Source organism: Neolamprologus brichardi, chromosome 11 (genome assembly GCF_056152115.1).
Source record: "Neolamprologus brichardi isolate AB-2024 chromosome 11, ASM5615211v1, whole genome shotgun sequence".
Classification (NCBI taxonomy): domain Eukaryota; kingdom Metazoa; phylum Chordata; class Actinopteri; order Cichliformes; family Cichlidae; genus Neolamprologus; species Neolamprologus brichardi.
This window is the reverse complement of record NC_142114.1, coordinates 17426842-17445000: the sequence shown is the minus strand read 5'-3', so window position 1 is coordinate 17445000 and position 18159 is coordinate 17426842. Positions and strand designations below refer to the sequence as shown.

Here is an 18159-nt window from a genome sequence, read left to right as displayed (position 1 = left end):
AGGAGTGACAGACTGATAGCTATAGTAGATACAGATGAATAGAGAGTTTCGACTTTTACTTGTCTTTTTTGTCACAGGCACTAATGTCTTCACAGTCATATAGGAGGAATCAAAATTCAAAAATGATTTCAGTGTCTAGAATCGCTACAAAGCTAAAACATTTAAAACTATTTCATCTAACACTTCCTCCAAATATACCAAACTTAACTAATATATATATATACCTGTATGTATATATATGTATATATTTATTTGTACATATATATTTCTTTATAGATAAATGATAGAATTCAAATGATAATTGAATACAATAAAATATCTCAGTTAAATCACAGTATAACATGGTACATTCTCAAAAACATAGTATATTTTTAATATATTCTTTTTTTTCTCAGCATAAAATAAAATAAGTAAAACAAAATAAGCCAGAGGGTTTTTAAGAGTCACTTCTGTTCATGCAGTCACAGACTTAAGTATTAGCGCCTCAATAGAAATCAATAATGCTCAATGACATACCAGGTTTAAACCCTGTTGATTGGTTGGAAAGAACCTTGTTCTAGTGTGCAGGAAGCAGTCGCACTGTTGACGTGTTTTCCACTGTTGGGGTGCAGAGTAGAGCGAGCTTGCTATCTCACTGAAAGGTGGCTGTCCTGGGTCCTAAGCATTAGCTAAAACTGAACTACACAACCCTCCCACCACAAATCTTTGAGGTTTCATTCAGCTAAACATGCAATGATTCCGGGGCTTTCCAAAGAATGGGAAACGGCAAAAGCATTTCTCTAAAAACAGCGACAGATTGTTTTTAAAAATTGCCCCACGCAGACTTAGAAAAAAAGCAATCCATGTGCAGATAAAAGGTACAGTCTGGCCTCACTGCAAGGCAAAGGAGTTAAAAAGGGGGATACAAGAAGGTCGACTAACCCTTCGATCTGTGACGACATGCACAAACACAACGCACAGCCCATGACATAGCAGGTCAACCCCCTCCCTCCTTCTAACCCTTATCAACAGCATCCAAAAAAAGAAAAAGAAAACGAAAAGCTACAAAGTCTAAAAGTAGGTGTTCTTTTGCTACATCATGTCAAAGCTACATTCAACTACAACAGAAGAAGAGCTGGGCTGTGGCTGGTCTTAGCGTGAGAGATGAGGTGGATTATGAAAATACAGAGTCTAAGCACTGCATTATTGGCACAGTTTACACAGTAGATGGCTTTTTGCACAGCTCACAGAAGGTGCAATGCTACACAACACTACCCTCTCTGAAACACATTTTTAAAATAGTCATACTGGTCAGCTACAGCCTGGTGCTTTGGACGTACAGACCTGATCACAATCGTATCTGACCAGGTTAGATGAAATTTGTCCTACCGATAAGAAAATAATTGAACGAATGGAACACCTCTGATTTTTTACATTTTAAAATAGAGATAAAACTTGAATGTGTTCGATGCAAAAAGATGTGCTATTGCATCCATGTCACATTGGAGGTGGGAATATTGCTCACAGTCAAACAGTCATCTGATAATCTTGATAACGCGAGTTATCACTGACTGCATTCAGTGAAGTGTCAGCTAGTGTAGGCGCACCTCAAAACGTTCACAGTATATATATCGTTCAGTCTTATTTGCCAAAAGGAAACAGCCACAGCGGGCAGTTTCCTCAGCACAGTCGTGGTACTTAAACACTGGTTACAGTGGATTTTATTCTCCGTTATAGCAACATGACTTCAACATTAAGTGAATAGTTACGCCAACAAAATATGGTACCTGGAGATTGTGCATGCACAAGTGTGGCACACGTGTCTGAAAAAAAATATAATGAGGAATTGTGCTTCTTATAATCCATCACCTACAAACTCTGCCAAGGTACAATAGAGTAGCAACATAAAATCACATCCTAAGAGAGCTTTTTCCAATGCACTGCACTTTTTTTTTTTAACTCTCCTCAGCTCCTCAGAATAAATCCTGACTGGCCACTTTCATAAAAGTAATAAAGTTTATAGCTAAACAACCCTTCCTCCGTATCATGTACTTACAACTCCTGCTTCCAACTCCTGCCTCCTGCACAATTGTCTCATAAGCTTATTTGAATATTATGCAGCCATCTAGTGCCAATTACAGATATTGCACCAATCATCCTCTTGATCCACTTCCATGAGGGTGAATTATGCGCAGTTTGCATGTGGAAATAAAAAATGGGATTTCATCCGTGAAGACGGATAACTTGCAAACCAATTTTACTTAAAAGCTCTTCACTTAAATTTGGCACAGCTGTTGAATCATTCCCACTTCCAACACTAGCCACATCCAGCCTCCTCTTTATTAAAACACTAACACAATCAGATATTGATAGAATAAAAAAGAGGGCATGGGGAGAAAAGTCTGAATAAGAAAAGAAAAGACAGACATGAAAGAAAATCTGCTACATGTCTTTTTTGTTTTTATTGTTATTTCTCTTTTTGATCTCCAGTTTGTTATTCAAATATGTCGATACTCAACTGTGTTCAAGCATTACAAGCTCCAACAGGGAAGAGGAGAAGTTGTTCCTTTTCTCATTGATTGGTTAAAAGGGTTTCTAGTAAAACATGACATCACGTAGATGGTCCTGGGGTAGAGCTAGATGGGTCTGATGGTGTCATGAGGTCAAAGGGCAAATAAGTAGCACTGTCCTCACTGCCCAGTGAAAGGTGATCAGGCAGACAGTGCATGAGAGAGGTGACTGCATTGCTTTTCATATCATCTGATTTACAAAAGGGAAGAGGAAGGAGTGGTCTCTCCAACACATGACAAGCAGTCCTCCAGTCCAGTTCAAAAGCCAAAAGCCAGACAGGAGAGGAAGCCAGACACGACAACTATTCTGGCATCTTTTTGGAGAAGGTGGGTCTTTCCTCATCCCACCGAGGTGTGTTCTCAAAGCCAGAGGGAGGGAGACGTTTTGAGCATTTTATCTGTGTATGTGTGTGTTCGTGCGTGTGTGTTTGTGTGTGTACAAACATGACATCATTACTCACAGGTTGGAGACTACTGTTATCCACAGTTGTGACTCGGGGAGGGGAGGAGAACCGAAGATGACATCACAAAGCTCATTTCTGAGCAGAGAAGAAGTTCTGGGGCTGCTGTCCCCGGAGATGCAGCCTCGCCTTCACTCTCATCATCATCGTGGGAACCATCCAGGCGCACATAGCTCACCCTGGTATGGCGTCTCACTGTCGCCCTCACTAGAACGCGTACGATGGAGCGGGTGGCAGCAGTGTTGCTCTCACACTGGCTCGTGTTAACAATAGAGCTACTGTCCGTATCATCTCCAGCAGTGGTAGTTGCTAATTGATTACCTGTGGTCACCTGGGCAGCCATATCTCCGACGTCATCCCTGGCTCCAGCTGCCATGGCACCACGGTTCTCAACAGCAGTGGTGCTCGCTCTCACGTCTCCCTCTCTCCTCTCCCCCTGTCATACCTCGCTCTCCAGGCTAGAGAAGTGGGCCGACCCTCGACGTGAGCACAGGCTCTTGGCTTTGAGTGGCAGGTGGGGAGAGTAGAACCTCCGTGGCTGTGGCACAGAGCGCAGTCTCTGATATTGGAGTTTGGCACTGGCTGAAGCCGGAGCCTGGGCCTGGCCTTCCATCCCTACCCCTGCTGGTGGCGAGACAGAGGATGAGGAGGGTGGAGGTGGGATGGGCATCGGGAGGGACGTGGGAGACATGGACGGCTGCTGTGGTGGTGACGGTGAGGGCTGAGGCGGATGGTCTGTGGGCTGTGTGCTAAGGCTGAGGTTAGATTGGCTGCCTGATTTGGCCTGGCTGGAATCGGGTTTGGGGGGCAGCGGCTTAGGACGAGAGACACCGCTGAAGCTGTGGCAGTGGGGGAGAAGCTCTTCCTGGCTATGGGAAAGTGCTGTGGATCCTCTCTTGGAATGGGAGGTGTGTGAGCGGCTGTGGGGATGTGGATAAGGATGGGGTTGGGGGTAAAGGCTACAGGAACACATGGTCGCCCGTGGCGCTTCTTCCTCCCTTTCCCTAGATCGTCCCTTGTTCTTCCCTCCTCCACTCTTCCACTTTTTCTCACCCTTCACAGGAATTTTGTCCATAGACCAGTATCGTCGGGGTGGAGGGAAGGCTGCTGGAGGTGGTGGCCACTGCGAACCCAAACCCCCACTCCCTCCCCCAGAACCCCAACCAATACCTGGTCCCGATCCCCAGAAATCAGCTCCAATCCAGCCTTCTGCTCTAGTTCCTAGTAATGAATCATCTCGACTGTTGACACTGCCCCCTTTCTCTCTGGAGGGGTAGGTACCAAAGAACCAGCCTCCTCCTCCTATGCCCCCTATCCCAGTGACGCTTCCCCCTGAACCTCCCTCCCAGTATCTTTCAAAACGGCCAAACTCCCCCGACGAGCCCTCATCTGAGTAACTGTCCTCTGCCCTGGCCCTGTCCCTCTCTGACTCAGAGACGGCCCCCCTACCTGCCCTCCTTCCCCTGCCCTCCACCCGTTCCCTCACTCTATCCCTCTCCTCCTCTTCCTCCTCCTCCTCATCATCGTCATCGTCGTCTTCAGAGTCCCACTCATGGAAGGATAGCCCTTCTCTTGTGTGTGCTTTCTCTTTTTCATAACGCATTAACAAAGGACGCCGTTCTCCAAGCCTGCCACTATCATCTCTATCCATACCCCCACTTCTTCGCCGCTTAGAGGACGGAAGAAGCGGATGGAGGGATATTGGAGGAGCATTAGAGTCACCTCCTCTTCCATTTACCCAAAATTTGACGGACGCAGGGAGCTTGTTCAGGTTAGGATAGCGCTTACTGGGTGTACGATGCCTTGAATGAGAGTGTGAGGATTTAGGACGCCTATCCCTGCTTCTTCCACTGTCCTCCTCTTCCCTGTCATTGCCCTCATCTCCTCCTTCTCTTCTACATCTCTCCCTATCTCCTTCCCATGAATCGCGCCCCTTTTCCCCAAATGAGCTCCGATACTGCGCAGAAAATGAAGAGTAGTCTTGTATTCCTCCTTCCCTCTCTCCCTCTGCCTCTCCTTCCCTGTCTGCCTCTATATCACCCTCCTCTGTCTCAGACCGCTTTCCCCCTGTTGATTTCTTCCTTTTCTTTGTTTTAAGGGCCTTCTTCTTCCTCTTTTTTACTTTTCTACGCTTCCTTTCTCTCTCTCGCTCTCTTTCTCTTTCTTCTCGCTTTTTCCTCTTTTTGTTCTTTTTCTTTTTCTTCTTCTCCTTTTCCTTCTCTTTTCTTCTCTTCTTTTCCCTTTTTTGCCGCTCAGCATCTCCACCTGCTCCACTCCTCTCTCTCTCACTCCAGCTTGCCCACCACTCTTGGAGCTGAGACAGTTGGCTCCCACCTCTTTCTCTCCCTCGTTCCCTTTCTCTGTCACCCCAGGACGTGCGTGGTTTCCTGGGGGGTATGGGTGGTGGCAGGCGGCCGTGACTGAGAGAACGAGGCCGGATGATTGAGCGCTCCCTCTCTCTTCCCCTCCCAAGGAGGAGGCTTGACTCTTCTGTCAGCTCCTCATCGTCATCATCATCCTCTCCATCTATTCCTCCAGTTCTGTCCCGTGTGCTCCTGGAGGAGCTGTAAGAGTAAGTAGGAGAGGTGGAGCGAGAAGATGAGGCAGATGACGACGTGGATGTGGATGATGTGGTTGACGAAGAGGACGAGGATGTATAGTGCAAGGATGCAGAGGGAGAAGGAGGGGTATAGGAGGGGCTGAGGGGTACCGGTACAGGAAGTGAGAGTGGGGGAGAGAGGGGGCGTGCCCTCCTCCCTCCTCCCTCCCTCACACCATCTCGTGCTCCTCCCCTCCGCCCTAGGGGCAGAATGTTCTCATATAGTGGCCCCCCGGACTCTTTGGGCTTCTTGGGCCTTCGTTTCCTCAAGAAGGATGAGGGGAGAGGGGGGGAGGGGTGTGGCAGCGGGGGTGTAGGAGGTAGAGGTGCCTGACTCTTAGGAGGCAGTCTGGGAGTGCCCAGAGGTTTAACAGCCCCTTTCCCCTGACCCCCGCTGCCACCTCCTACCACCTTCTTCCCCACCCCATGGTCGATGCCCTTCTCTGAGTAGAAGGCCACACTGGCTGGAGGGGGCTGAGGGTGGCCCCTGGGCATAGTCTTGGGGGTCTGGGACCCTGCCTGCTGCTCCATGCAGGGCCCCAGTCCCTCAGGGTCAATGGGACCATAGTAACGCTTATAACCATCAAGTCCCCCAGCCCCTCCAGCAGTGGAAGCCCAGTTTGGTGGGACTTTCTGAGCAAAGGGTCCCATGTCACTGATACCCCCCCTTACAGCCATTGGGTTGGTGGCTGTAGCAGATTTGGGCAGCCTCCAACGATCCACCACAGCCAGTCTGCGGTCTGGTCGTGGCAGGAAAGTGGAGCAAGGTAGGGGTGCACCAGCTATCGGTGTGTTAGCTGGACCCAGTGCTGTCCCAGAATGCACCACGGTGGGAGGAGAGCCCGGTAGAGGTGTTTTGTACACGGGCTGCGGTTGCTGCGGTTGCGGTTGTTGCTGCTGTTGCGCCATTGCAATTGCTGGGTTGGTCAAAGACGTTGAGACAACATGTGACTGTGACGGAACTGTAACCATTGCTGTGTGGTGATGCGTTGGCAGACTTTTAGCTCCACCTGTTGCCGTTTCATCCTCAAAGCTACAGCAGCTGTACATGCCCTAAGACAAAGAGAGAACAAATACAAAACTAGTCACTTAAAAAGCTAAAGAATCAAATGTATTCTCCCAAATAAAAATCAGGACATAATTAATTAAATCTTGCTTTGAAGAGGGAATAAATGTAAGTATATTAGGGATGTAACAGTTTTTTAAATTTACGGTTTGTTTCATACCTCCTCACCTGAAGCATCTTTAAACATTTAAGCTGTCACTAGATTAGCAATGCTTTAATCGGGTATTAAACACCACACCTCCACATGGCTAATTAGCATTCCATTCAACACCCAGATAAGCTATTTCTCAATTCTTATTATACCAACATGCTTGCCACAACACCGCAAAAATATGTTAAACTGTTAACTGTGAATTTCACCAGAAAGCTTGGCTAACATTCCAATAGCTACCATCTGGTAGCTTAGCAGCTTATTGATCAAGTGAGCGTTCCATTTCTCCACCATGGCTGTCACAAAAGCCTACTGAGGGTAGCCTGTCCCATAACCCACTTCAGCGTTTACATCCACGCTCTGCATTCCACTTTTACATTGCTTATTTTCAGTGTCTTATCATGTCGCTATAATAGCAATAAAGCTCCCCTCCAATGTCACTTGACTTGCTGTTAATCTTATAATGCCCAACACCACTGGATAACAGCATGGACAGATCCAGGCAGAATGGAAATGACTACATTTGACTACTTTACTAAAGGTTTATTGTAATTGTACTTAACTATTTCTATGTTGTGCTACTTTCTGCTTTTACTCCACTATATTTTGGATACAAATATTATACTTTGTAGTTCATATCATTTATTTTAAACCTTTAGTTTCTTATTATTTTTCAAATCATTGCAATTTTACATCAGCCATATTAAGTAAGTTCAATCATATATATAAGCAATTAAATCATCAGCAGTTGGAAAATCAGTGAGATATATACACACATAAATGATCAATAAATGTGATCCAGTAATACATATATAGATACATATGTAGTAATCTGAAAAGTGCCATTCTACATAATGAGCTTTACTACTTTCAGTACTTTCGATATATTTTGATTATAAAACTTGAGCACTATTAAGATACTTAAGTAGGATTATAACTTTTATTAATACAAGTCTAAATACTCTTTCCCACATTTTGCAAAACAATTATCTAACACAAAATTATATTTTAAAACTTGTGCATCATCACTTTTCACTTAGCAAATCTGTAATAGCACACAGGGGTGCAGTCTGAAAATCATGCCCAATGTTTTCTGTGCCAATTTGCTACACTGATTTTATTTCTGATTAAATATTCTAATTTGCTTTTTCTGCTTTACTCTAAAATCCTGAAAATGCTCCTGTGGGTGAGGACCTCAAGAAAGATGGCAGTTTACATTGCAAACTGTTTGACTAAACCCCCTAAAAGTGACTGCTACAAAGTTACAAAAGGCACAGTATTTTACTGTATATGTAGCTTACATTAAAGATAATGAAGGAGCGAGGAAGAGCAGAACAGAATAAGAATGGAGCGTGTAAGAATAAAACAGCTATCCATAAACTTACGGTGTTTTAAAGAAATGCAAATTTGCCGTTTTCAGTTTTACATTCATTACTATTTATAAGAACAGCTGTGCGCTGCACAGTTAATAAAATGCATTCATAAATGCATAAACTGAGACCACAGTAGTGGGAAATGGATAATTTGTCAGTGAAGCTACAATAATTACATACATGGAGTGGGTTGTTTCTGTCAAGGTCAGTGTCAGAGGAAGAGGATATCCAATATGTGAGCAGAATTGAATTTCAATTAATCTCCCGAATTGACAGAGGGGAATTGAAATGACCCCAAAGCTCACAATTTCTAACACTCACGCTTAGTAACAGGAAAGGTCACACACAGGATCATGCTTACACATGTGTGTTCAGATGGTGACAAGCACAGCCTTCTGTCTACCATCATGTTGCCAGATTTAGCACAAAAAGAGGTTTTCAGGGTGAAAATGGCCGTCGACACATGGACATAAAACACATTGACAGCCAGAATGTCTTCAAAACAGTGAGAAATTTAACATGTTTGCACATTAAGAAAAAACCCCACACACGAAGGGGAAAACACTTACCCTGCTGATTGCCAAGAGAAAGTCCAATTTTCCAGAACTAGTGGCCATGCAGTGGCGCAGCTTCCAGTACACTAAGTGTTCCCAGGCAAACACCAGCAGGCTGAGGCCCATAGCCACCAGCAGCATGTAGAAGACCCCAGCCATGTTGTCAATGTCCAGTTTACTGCTCATCACCTCAATTTTGTCATTATGGCAGATACCTGACAGCCAGAGGCGCTCCAGCATCTCAATCTCATCTGGAAGGGAAGGATGAGGATAAAGGATAGAAGAGAAGGGGGGTAACGAGTGAAAGTAGAGGGAATGAAGGGAAAGAGACAATAGGATTTTAGTTAGTTTAAGGAGTTAGACAGACAGACAGACAGACAGATAAGCACTGAAGTACAGGTCTGTAGGCTTGTTTTTTGCCCATTATCCAAGGTGACTCTTCAAGGTCAGAGGTCAGCAATACAAAGAACAGAGTCCAAAACAACAAAGAGAAAGGGGACTGAGACAGAGAGGGGGAGGGGGAGGGAGAGGGAGAGAGGGTCCAAAACAATGAAGAAGCACTGAGAAGCAAAATGGCATCGACAACCTAATCTCAACATTGTAACCCAGAGTAAATGAGGAGAAGAGAAGAGAGACCAGGAGCCACAGTGAGATGGCTGGATAGGTTGAGCGAGCATGGAAAAGTGTGAGAGAGGTAATGAGGGAGCCTTAGAAAGAGAGAGAAGGTACGGCATTCTCTCTCCGTCCACGAACGTGTCAGGGAGAATGAGACAGACAGAGTTAGAGAGGGCTGCAAGAAGGAAAACAGAGATGGAGGACTGTGTGAGATTGTGTCATCATGACAAACAGTGGAACGCTCCTCAGCTTGAAGAGGATGAGAGGAGAGAAAAAGAGGAAAAATGTGAAGAGAGAGATTTGATAGAAAGTGGCAGAGACGGGGAGAGAAGATCATAATCAGTTAATTGTGCTGGAGGGATGGTCAGGATCCTCACCCAGGTGGTAAGCTCAGGGGGGTTTTAAGATCCCCATCTAATAACCTACCGAGAACCAACTTTTTACCCATAACTATATCTTTTCTTAACAAATCTGAGTTTCCAGGCTAAATGTGTGACTGTCTGCAGGGGTTACTGGTGTAACCATAGTGCTGATCATTTACAAGATGCGGCGCATGATTCATGTTAGAGTTATATCATGACTAACAGAAGTCATAATGAGAGCTTTCTGTCACACTAATAACAACGGCCCAATGAGCAGTGCTGCGATAACCAGGTATGAAGTTGCCTTCACTGCACACTGCACTCTCTGAACTATTTCAAATGAAAAGCAAGAGCAGAGTTTAAAAGCTGACAAGTCACACATCTAGTCATAACGCTGCACTTCTCTTCGAAAACTCAACCTTTTGCCTTTTCATTTGTGCCATCATTAGCCCTGCTCGCGTAGCTTAGATGAAGCTGATGCAGTCATCTGTGTGAACTGGTTAATGTGTCTCCTATAGAACATCATCAGCCAACAGGCCGTAGCCTCCAGCTACATCAACAGATGGACACACTGCTACTGCAGCCCGCTGGCAGTTTAAGGTAACAACTCACTGTCTTATCTTATGCTCACACTTTTTTAGACACAATGTCTGTTTTTAACTCTATAATGTAGTCCCCACTGTGGAGAATTGGAATTCTCACATTGGAATTATTGACCCGATTTGGAAACATCAAATATCTAGCTTGAGGGTGCAGATAAACAGGTAGTCCCACAAGTGTCCTGTACTTCACAAGTCTCAGCTGAATGCTTTCTCCGATCTCTCGCTCTCATTTCCTGGCTCTGCTGCCATTTGACTCCGAGTGATTCATCTTGTGCTTCTTCGTCTCCCTCATGAATTGGACTCTTTTTTCAATGTGCATGTTTCTTCTCTCCCTTAGGCCTTTATGATGGCGGTTGTCTCTGCCTCTAAGTCACAGCCAGCTCAGGTCTGCCAAATCTGACAGGTGTGTCAAATCCAGACTCTACCTATGTCGTTTCTGGCAGGTCAGGTCAGGTAGAGCTGACGACACTGCAAACACGGAGCTGGCAGCGCACCACAAAGACATTATTTAATAAGAGAAAACTGTATTTGTGTGTGTGTGTGTGTGTCTAAGTGTGTGGGCGAGTGTGCATATGTAAATGTGCAAGTGTACATTTGCATTTTGCACTGTGCCAGATGGGGCATGATGCCAGACATGTCCAGAGACACTGAGCTCCACAGCTGTTGAGCAGCAAACCATGACCCGTACAATCCCATGCTTTTATCGCAACATGACAAACCTCTCTGCATTCATTGCAAGATTTCTGGGGGGAAAAAAAATTAAAAATCTGCCAGCCAAGAGCTAAAAACCCAGCTTCTCACATTTTTAATATCTACTCACTGAATAATATATTATTAGAATCAAAATCATGATACTATGCAAAATACAGGAGTGGATCTGATAAGAAGGGGAAAGGGAAATCTTGTTACTCAGCAGTTTTGATTTATCACGAAAAAACGTTGTAGTGAGATCAATGGACCAGCACTTAAAGCTGTGGTATGAATCACAAGAGGTGGCAACAAGGAGAACAATGCGCTCACATTGGAGAAAGCAGTGGAAAGTATCTCGGGTGCTCTGCTATCCTCTAATTCAGTTGTAAAAAAAAAATGATAGCACTCAAACACAGCATGGTACAATAATGATGTAACACTGTGACACGACTTAGCCCCGCTGAAGGTGCGACGCGGAGTCCTTGAGCCGCAGGGCGATTGTTGAGATGCAGCCTTTGAGGGCACACTGAATGCGAGCCCCCCAACCCCCCCACTCCCTGCTGCTCACCGCATCCAAACAAACTAATCCTCTTCCTTAGTAATCCACTCCAATAATGCCTTCCTACAACTACAATTCTCAGCATTCAACACCACCCTGTAACTAGATCCATCCACCGTGCACAGCTGTTAAGGGTTTGTGCTACAATGAACATAAGCAAGGACAAGGAAATCTATCAAGAATTAAAAGAAATGACAAACACTGCATGTCAAGGCTGTCTGGGCTCCCTATTTTTCTAGCTAACACACACACACACTCGCATCCTTTTCCAGGTCCAGCTATTCAGCTCCAGACGCCAGTCTTATTTAATAGATCTTGGCACCAAATTGGCATTATCAGTGTGTAAGCAGCTAAAGCGTCTGCATGCCAGAAACAGCTAAAGGGCTTTGTCCGCCACGCCATAAGCAAAGCTGATTTAAAACACGAGAAAAAGCCAAACAAGCGGCATCCGACTGAGACAATAAACGTGTGTGGCGGACTGTGTAAAATGACAATCAAGCATTAGTGTACCGACGACTAAAAACAGATTCTCATGTGCTAATCACGAGTGTGTAAAGTAGACAAAGCACACTAATAACATCTCTATTTAATGATAGTTGTTTTTTATACCTCGTTTTACTTTTCTATTCAGAGCATTTTCAGGTGTTTCTTTTCACTTTTTTGCCACACTTCCTCACTTTGTATGTCAGTTTCAGCTAATCTGCAATAGGTATAAATCTGTCACCACCACACAAGTTGTGACTTTCTTTTCTTTTTTTTTTTTTACAACAGTGACTCACACAAGTAAATCTTTTTTTTTTTCTGTTAGCTTTTCAAACAGGGAGAAAAGGAAAGCCAGAGAAATTCAGACAGGTTTGTACGAGAGTAGCGAGACAGTGGGGGAGGCAGACATTTATCAACACAATCAAGTCATTTTTGCTAAGAAACAAACAAACAAAACAATTTTCTTCTTGCTCTGTTGTTTCTCCTCCTCTCCTCTGGTCAATAAAGAGATGTGCAAACCTCTTTAAAAGCGCCATCGGCCCTCTCCTACACACTCTTATTCCCTGTGTCACAATCAAAACACCTTAGAGCCTTCAGCCTCTCCACACACCTTACACTCCCCCCGTCCACCACTCCACATCCTCTCATTCATCTACCCCCTGGGTCCTCCATCCACCCCACACTCTTGTGCTACTCTGTGGCTCGTTTCTCTATCCTTTTCATTTTTACTGTAACCTTCTCTTTGCTCCTGCATTGTCCTAATTATTTTCATCTGAACCCCTCCCCTCCTCACAGTCCTCACCATCTCCCACCAGCTGCAGCAGGGCCAGGTCAAGAGGACGTTTCCAGCGTGAGTTTTTGTGCAGGGCGATACCGTAGCCTGTGGTGGCAAAAACCTTCCCCGAGCCTATGGTCATCACCTTGAAAGAGAGGACAACGAGCAGAACTTGAGAAAACCACCGAGGTGGATGCATGCCGCATGCACATACGTGTGAGTAAAAAGTCCTCACCTTACAACCTTCGTCCTTCCGAGCCATATAGTTCAGTACTGCAGCGTCATAAATAAAGGCATCCAGTTTCCTGTAAAGGGATGAAGGGAGAATTCATTCATCATTTAATGGGAGACAGAGCAAAGGGATGGAGAGACTGACTGAGGCAAGAGAGGGGATATAAAGGTATAGTGCCGCAATGTACCTGGGAAGAGAGTTAGGGTGCAAAAATATATAGCAGACAGGCGCACAGAATGATAGAGAGGGCATAAAAAGTTAAATCATGACAAGAAAAGGGAAGAAGAGTGGAATAGTAAAGCAGGTTCAGCGGAAAGAGTGAAAACACAAGGAGAATAAAATAAGGCAGAGATCAGGAAAAGATGTGTGGGTAAGAGGGAGCGGGATGGTGGTGGAGGCGGCGGAGGGGACGAGGAGGATGGGGATTTATACGGTGCGGAGAGCGTTGTGACAGGGAGTGAGAGAGAGGGGGGAGAGATTTACACACTTCAGGGGGGAAAAGACATGGGATAGAGCTAGAGAGTGATGAGGATTATAAAGTTTAAATACAGACACACTGAGAAAGCACACTGGGAGGGGAAAGAATGGACCAAAAAAAAGGAGGAGAAAGAAAAGACATGGCGACATAGGAGGGCAGATGAAGAGGAGAAGGGAAAGATAAGTACTGAGGAGCAGAAGAGAAAGCTGCTGGAGAAAAGCAGGTGTTCCTCATTCTTTTGCATGTTAACACTGAGTTATAATTGTGGTGTCAAGGCAAGATTCAGTGGGGGCTGATGGGGGGGGGGGGGGGGGGGGGGGGTGTGACAGAAGCTTAGGATAAAGTAAACTGGGATTATCCAACACATGACGGGTGATAGAGATTCTACTAGAAACTGAAGAGGGAAATGCTGTTTGCACTGCGTGGGTGGGTGGAGATAGCGGCAAAGGTGGAGAGAGAAAGGGAAAGAGTAAAGGTGAGAGAATCTTTGCGGGAAAGCATGAAGTGTGACAAAAGATGTGAAACGTTAGCTGGAGTTGAAAAGAATGCCGCTGTGTGTGATGGCCTGCTGGTGTGAGACGGAGAACATTAAAAACCCGGAGCAAACAGTGACAGCGGGCCATATCTGCTGTCGTTCATTGCTGCAATTATTTCCATTCCGTCCGACGCAAACAAACGTGCCAGAGGCGTTTCAAACACACGGATTTGTTGAATGTCAACTGTAGCTTCCCAGGTCAAGGAGGAACCTGCATTTATGCAAACGCAGGCCACTGACTCCAGCTCAAACTCCCATCAGCTGATAGCACAGCTGTTTGGCCTGCTGCACATCTCACTGGCAAATTTGGGACACGCTATCTGAGATGCTTCAGCCTGCACAGAAGTGCTGCTTTCTCTGCAAACCACTTTGCAAACCACCTCCTCCATTTCATGCCACTCGTGATATTCTGAATTAATAAATGTCATCCATGGCTACTGATGCCTGTTTTGCTCTGTAAAGGATCTCGCTGCTGGTCTCCTGCCTTCCATGCTTTCCATGATCCTGACGTAATTGTCCTGACATAACATTAACTAAAAGATTTCACTAATTGGAGAAAAAAAGCTTGGTTTGTTTTTTATCGTCTTGAGGAAACAAACTGATTTGGCCTTTTTTTCTGTTTTGGTGAGATTTAAAGATAAACAACAGAATATCCCATGTAGTAGAATATTTTCATTATATAATATATATCTAAGCTTAATCTAAGTGCAGTAAAAAAGATCGAGAAAATCAAGTTAAGTATACCGGGCAAGTATTTGCCCCCTTCATCTTTTCTTATTTTTTGCATATTTAGCACATTTAAATCTTTCAGAGCATCCAACTCATTTTAATTTTAGACAATATTTAACAAAATATCACATTAGACAAAGATAACCTGAATAAACACAAAATGGAGGTTTTCAATTATTAATCGAAAAAGCTATCCAAGTCTACCTGGCCCTGTGTGAAAAAGTAATTGCCTCCTAAACCTGATAACTGGTTGTGCCACCTTTGGCAGCAAGAACTGCAATCAAGAGTTTGCAATAACTGGCAACGAGTCTTTCACTTCACTCTGGAGGAATGTTGGCCCACTCTTCTTTATAGAAGTGTTTTCATTCAGCCACACTGGAAAGATTTAAGGTTGTGCCAAAGCATCTCAATCTGATTTAAGTCTGGACTTTGACTGGGCCACAACAAAACCTTTTTCTGAGGTATTCAGAGGTTGATTTGCTAGTGTGTTTCCCATTATTCTCCTGCTGCATAATCTAAGTGTGCTTGGGCTTCATTGCACGAAGGGAGCCTTATATTTTCCTTCAGGATTTTGTGGTTCCTTCAATGACAGCAAGTTGTCCTGAAGCAGCAAAGCAGCCTCAGACCATCACACTCCCACCACCATGCCTGAATGTTGGTGTGATGTTCTTTTTTTTTTTTTAAATGCTGTGTTAGTTTTACACCAGATGTAACAGAATACAAGCCTTCCAGAAAGTTTAACTTTTTCTTCATCAGTCCACAGAATATTTTTCAAACAGTAGTTTTTCCTGGGATCTCTCACACGGATGCCATTTTTCACCATTGAAGCTTTACCACCATCCAGGTTTTCTCCATTTGTGGATAATGGCTCTCACTGTGGTTTACAGTGGTTAGAAATGGTGGTGCAATCCTTTACAGACTGATAAATGTCAGTGACTTTGTGACACAGTGCTTTTTTGCTTTTTTGAATCGTGATCTTTCAGCCTACCTCATTTTGTCAGAGAGGCTCAACTTAAAGGATTTCTTGATTCAACAGGTCTGGCAGTAATCAGGCCTGGGTGTGGCTAGTGAAATCCAATCCAGCTTTCTAAATATGTGGTTAGTCACAGTTATTTTATAATTTAACAAGGGGGGAAATTACTTTTTCACATAAGCTCAGGCAGGTTTGAATCGCTTTTTTCTCCTTAATAAATTAAATCTTTATTCAAAAACTGAATTTTGCATCGACTCGGGTTGTTTATTAAACTTTGTCTGATGATCTCAAATATGTAGTGTGACAAATATACAAAAAGAAAAAAAGCGGGCAAAACCTTTTTCAGAGCACTGTATACTTACTTTGATATGTAATAATATATATTGATTTATCTGCTGTCCCCTTAAAGTCTTAGGCAAATACTTTTATGTTAAATTTGAGGACATTTTACAAAAATGAGCACATGTGCAAACCAGGTGGCATGTTGGCCCAGTGGATGTCACTTCACAAAACGAAGGCTCTGGGTTCCAGTCTGCTTGTTGAGTGGGGTATCTGCACATGTGCGGGTTTTCTTAAGGTACTCTGGTTTCCTTTTACAGCCCAAAGACAAGCATGTGAGTGATTCTTAATTGGCTGCAAGTGTGGATGTGTCGTTCCACGTTAACCCTGTGATGGACAGGCTGCGCCCCTCCTTTTACCCAAAGTCCCTGCTACTCTATTTAGATAGGCAGTTACGGATGGATGAAGGAGTGAGAGAGAGGAGTAAGTAAGGAGAGGAGTGGAGTAAGACAAAGGTAAAGGTTCATGGCAGACAGACCCGGTTTTGAGGTTCAGTATGGCATCCTCCACTCCTTTCTGGTTGTATTTTCCCATGTACTGGTGCATGTCTGGGTAGTTGGAGCGGATGTTTTTTTCTGTGCTACCGTTGGGCACCGTTCCAAACTTCAGAGGTGGGTACTGCTCCTCGGGATGCTGAAACTAGCAGAGCAAAGGGAGACGAGGGAGGGAGACGGAAGGGGCATGAGACACACCAGGCTGTGCACCAATCTGTCTGACCTATTTCTGTCCACTCTCCAGACTAACTTACAACACTCCATGCACAGTCAAATCTTTGAAAAGAGAGCAGTCTGTGGACTTAAATTAGTATTTAGGACTGTCTTTTAAGTATTCGAGAACTGTGGTAATTGAGTTCTGTTAAATGAGATTTTATTCATTTCTAAATTCCTGCGCTTTAATCAATTTAACATTCAAATGCATGGGATTTAGCTCACTCTAAGACTTTAATTCTCCTTCTGCTTTTTCTGCTTAATCAGTATTCAAGCCATGAAGTACCTTCTTGTCCGAGAGGCCTGACACTGTGTCAATGTACTCCTCCTGGATCATGAAGGCAGCCAGGTTAGCAGTGTAGGAGGCCAGAAAAATGACAGCAAAGAAGGCCCAAATCAGCACCATGATCTTGCTTGTGGTTCCTCTTGGGTTCTCCACTGGCACAGAGTTGTTAAAGACAATGGCCCACAAAAGCCAGACAGACTTTCCTATAGTGAAAGTAGACCCTCCAGCCTCTGTCCAGAAAGATAAGGAAGAAAAGAAGGAATTAAAAAGAAGACCTTTCAGTTTAAAAAGAGCAGTTGTAACACTATATTTACTTCTAGGAAGTAATCCAGCCGGTACTCAGCACAAGTGTATTCACAGGCATCTGTAAATGACGCGGCTGACTCAAATTACACGCGTCTGAATGAAAAACAGCCTCAGAGCATATGAAAAAGGAAACCTTGCAGATTTTCTTTTGACAACAAACCTCATAAGGTGGCGCCTATACGTTACGTAGATGGCAGATATCAATTCATCTGCTACACGATCAAACAAAACACCTGGTGCAAAAACACTATTCAAAAGGACTCAAACACTCCTGCCTTTACACAGCGGGAATAAAGGAGGCAGGAAGAAGAGAGGCGAGAGTGAGTAAGAGGGATATATGGGAGGATGACAGAGGAGTAAATTTATGTAGAACACAGCAATCATGCAGTAAAAGAGGCGAGCCAGGCTGGGTATTGGACCAAGGCATCAGGCATACTGAATATCACAGGGGTACAAACTATGCTGCTGAATAATAAATGGCTTCTTCGGTATTGAGAATACTTGGAAGGAGTTCAGTATACTGTAGGTATAATTTCCTCTTTGCTACACTCACAGCTAAAGATTCATGGCAGCTGATTCAAAATACACATCGATTTCCCCCCCTCTAATGTAACAGCTAACTAACGAGACAGCGAAAAACAAAAAAAACAATCAGATGCTTTCAGAAGATCATTGTGACTAAGATTTTTTTTTGAACCAGTTTTCCAGGAGTGTGTTTAATGTTTGTTCTTTTGA

At 44.2% G+C, this 18159-nt stretch overlaps 1 protein-coding gene across 1 annotated transcript in view; it reads right to left on the bottom strand.

Moving 5' to 3' along the window:
• The window catches only part of grin2db (glutamate receptor, ionotropic, N-methyl D-aspartate 2D, b), a 55117-nt gene that overhangs the window by 1846 nt on the left and 35112 nt on the right, over positions 1-18159 (bottom strand). Inside the window, exons 11-16 of the mRNA XM_006802943.2 lie at positions 17119-17348; positions 16604-16764; positions 13075-13144; positions 12867-12984; positions 8769-9004; positions 1-6662 (exon numbers count right to left, since the gene is read on the bottom strand). The exon at positions 1-6662 is cut by the window's left edge and continues 1846 nt beyond it. Coding sequence (XP_006803006.2) covers positions 3450-6662; positions 8769-9004; positions 12867-12984; positions 13075-13144; positions 16604-16764; positions 17119-17348 — 4028 coding nt within the window. The 3' untranslated portion in view covers positions 1-3449. The remainder of the gene's footprint in view (positions 6663-8768; positions 9005-12866; positions 12985-13074; positions 13145-16603; positions 16765-17118; positions 17349-18159) is intronic.